Source organism: Culex quinquefasciatus, chromosome 3 (genome assembly GCF_015732765.1).
Source record: "Culex quinquefasciatus strain JHB chromosome 3, VPISU_Cqui_1.0_pri_paternal, whole genome shotgun sequence".
Classification (NCBI taxonomy): domain Eukaryota; kingdom Metazoa; phylum Arthropoda; class Insecta; order Diptera; family Culicidae; genus Culex; species Culex quinquefasciatus.
In genome coordinates, this window is record NC_051863.1 from 3040572 (window position 1) to 3043432 (window position 2861).

Here is a 2861-nt window from a genome sequence, read left to right on the forward strand (position 1 = left end):
CCGCTTGAGACAAGCCAATTTTCAAACAAATGAGCTGAAATTTGGCGTGCGAATCCCTATGGGTATGCCCTACAAGGGAAACCACACCAGAACTTGATCTGAGAACTTTTCAAAATCCGTACCCACCCTAATAAATATACTCACAATTCTCAAGAGTACCGCAAAATCTAATTATACACTCAGCCTATAATTACCCAACTTCATTTTAAATTCAAAAGCTCCCCCCTCACCAAAGCAAATCATGCCTCTGACAACCTAATCGATCGCTTTAAGTACTAAGACACCATCAAAGTCGCTTCCCAGTCACCGGGCGGCCACTCCGTGAACCGTGCACCAATCAATTTGGGTTGTGTGCGTTAATTAAATTACCCTCCCGCGCGACAGATTCGCCGAATTCGACAGGTTGTGAATCGTCGCAAAAGGGCAAAGCTGAATCAAAAACAGAAGCTTCAAGAAGTGCCTGTTCCGAGAATCCTTGGAAAAATTTGGTTGTGAACTTCCTAGCACGCGAGAGGAGAACAAAGCCACCGGTATTAATTAATTTGTTGCAGATCGATACGGGCGGATGGCTTGCCTGCGACGCAGTTTTAGCGACCTACCGGAAGGTTGATTGAACTTTAATTTGCTTCTGCCTCTGATGGAAATTTGATGGAGATGGTAGGCAGAGCAGGCAAAAAGGTATACCAGCCCTTTTTATCTCGGCGTGTTCGCTAACGATGACAGCGGGGATAAAATGATAAAGCCTAAAGATTATTAGCTTCGTAACGGCCCGGCGGCTTCGCCGTTGACGACGACAAGGAAAACTTTCTTTCTGACCTTTAGCGCTGGCTCCCTCCTCAATAAAGAAAAAAAAGTTATATCTCTGCGTTCTGGTGGATAAGCAACATCAATAATTTATTCGTTGTTAGGTAATGGCAATAAGTTTAATTTATGTTACGACGCGAATTCTCCCGTCCGTTCCCTGCATAACCGGGCTCATCTTGGCAACGTACGCCTCGAGGACCACGATGTCTAGCGGTCCCACGCGAACGTTCGAGCGGTTGTTAACAAACATGCTGTACCCGTTGCCTCCGTTTCCGATCCACGCGGCTACGGCCACGCGATAGGTTGCGTTCGGGTCAAGTGGTTCATACTTCGGTACCTTACACACACGACATCGAACGTCCGCGGATACTACACGTTGGCCTGCGGGACGGGTAGTGTTGTAGACTACGCGAATTCCTGAGATTTGTAGAACGTCAGCCGTGTTAAACCGACTGGCACTGTACTCCAAGGCTTCCAGCAGATACTGTCCTTTAAGGTCGAAGGTATCGACCGTATTCTCGTACGGTACCGCTGTAACCAAATCATCGTAGGTTAAGCTACCACTTTTTAGCGACGTCCGCATTCCTCCGTCGTTCGTGATACCGATCGATACATAGGTCCACTCGTCTGAACTCTCAGCTCGAGTAGTGTAGTAATCTACGAAGGCATCCGCTACGAAGTTTCCAAAGTTGCACTCTCCAGTGCGACACTCTGCCTTCGACAGGATTACACGAGAAGATCCTACGTGGCGATTAGCCAGAACATCGACCTCTTCTCTCCATGGAATCAACTCGCGCATGATCTGCTCATCCTTCGGTACCGATTCATCCAGGTACACCGGATTACCTTCCCACTCCACCAGAGTTCCAGCATCGTCAAAGTACAGTGTAATACGTCCAACAAACTTCGTAAAACAGGATGCCTGTACCACCAAACCCTTGCGTCCACCTGCCCGCTCCACAACCACCGGGTAGCCATCCTCAGCGACATCAGGTAGCCCACTAGTCGATCCATTGTAAAGAAACGTGTGCGAATGACCTCCAACTACCAAATCTACCTCGTCGCATCCAGCTGCAATTTTTCGATCAATTGTAATTCCACAGTGCGACAGCACGACCACAATCGTCACTCCATTCGCCTTCAATCGAGCCGCTTCGGCGTTGATAATCGCAATCTCGTCCAAAAACTTTAGCTTTTCCGTCATACTCAACGTATTCGTCAAATGGTGAATCACTCCAATAATACCGATCTTCCTACCACCACGCTCGATCACCACCGACTTCTGGTACTTTCCCTGCATCTTCGGTTCCTCACTGTCGTCAATGTTCGCCACCACAACCGGCGACTTGAGCGCCTCCAGAAACGGCACCACCCCATCAATCCCATGGTCGAACTCGTGATTCCCCAGCGTCACCGCATCAGCCGGAAGCAGATTCATAAAATAGCTCGTCACGTTCCATCGCAGCAGCGTGTACCAAAACGTCCCCTGAAAATTATCTCCAGCGTTCAAGTAAACCGGATTCAGCTCCTTGTACCGCTCCTGAAGATCCCGCACCGCTCCCACCACCCTGGCATAACCACCAATACACCGTTCACCCTCCGCCGGGTTACACCTCGTCGACAGGACGTTCGTTTCCTCGAACCGGGCGTGAAAATCGTTCAGATGGATCACCGTCAGCGCGAACAGTCCCTCCCGCTTGACGGCCAGGACTCCGACTCCGCTGCACAGCAGGACCAGCGCCACCACCACCAGTGTCGACCTCATTCCGGATCGAACTTTGCCACCGCACTGAGCCGTACGAGAGTCTCGTGTCGACAATGTCGCCGCCTCGAACAGCTGCAGCTATCTGCACCAACTATACAAACACATATACGTCTACCAAGCACAGGCAGTTTGACAGAATTGATAAGGAACTCGGCGTGGCTTGGAGCTAGTCCGTTCAGACTATATAGCGTCATTTACGGCTTGTTAATCAAGAAATTGGTCGGAGTGAGTTGAGTGAGTGAGCGATGGTGCTATCAGTGATAAAGCACTCTGATTTGTAGCCATCATAAGC

At 49.7% G+C, this 2861-nt stretch overlaps 1 protein-coding gene across 1 annotated transcript; it reads right to left on the bottom strand.

The window, feature by feature from the left end:
• Positions 1 to 854: 854 nt before the first annotated feature.
• On the bottom strand, positions 855 to 2659 carry LOC6039002 (apyrase). Its single transcript, XM_001848632.2, has one exon. The coding sequence runs from the start codon at positions 2567 to 2569 to the stop codon at positions 929 to 931; it is 1641 nt and encodes a 546-aa protein (XP_001848684.2). The 5' UTR covers positions 2570 to 2659; the 3' UTR covers positions 855 to 928.
• Positions 2660 to 2861: the final 202 nt, after the last annotated feature.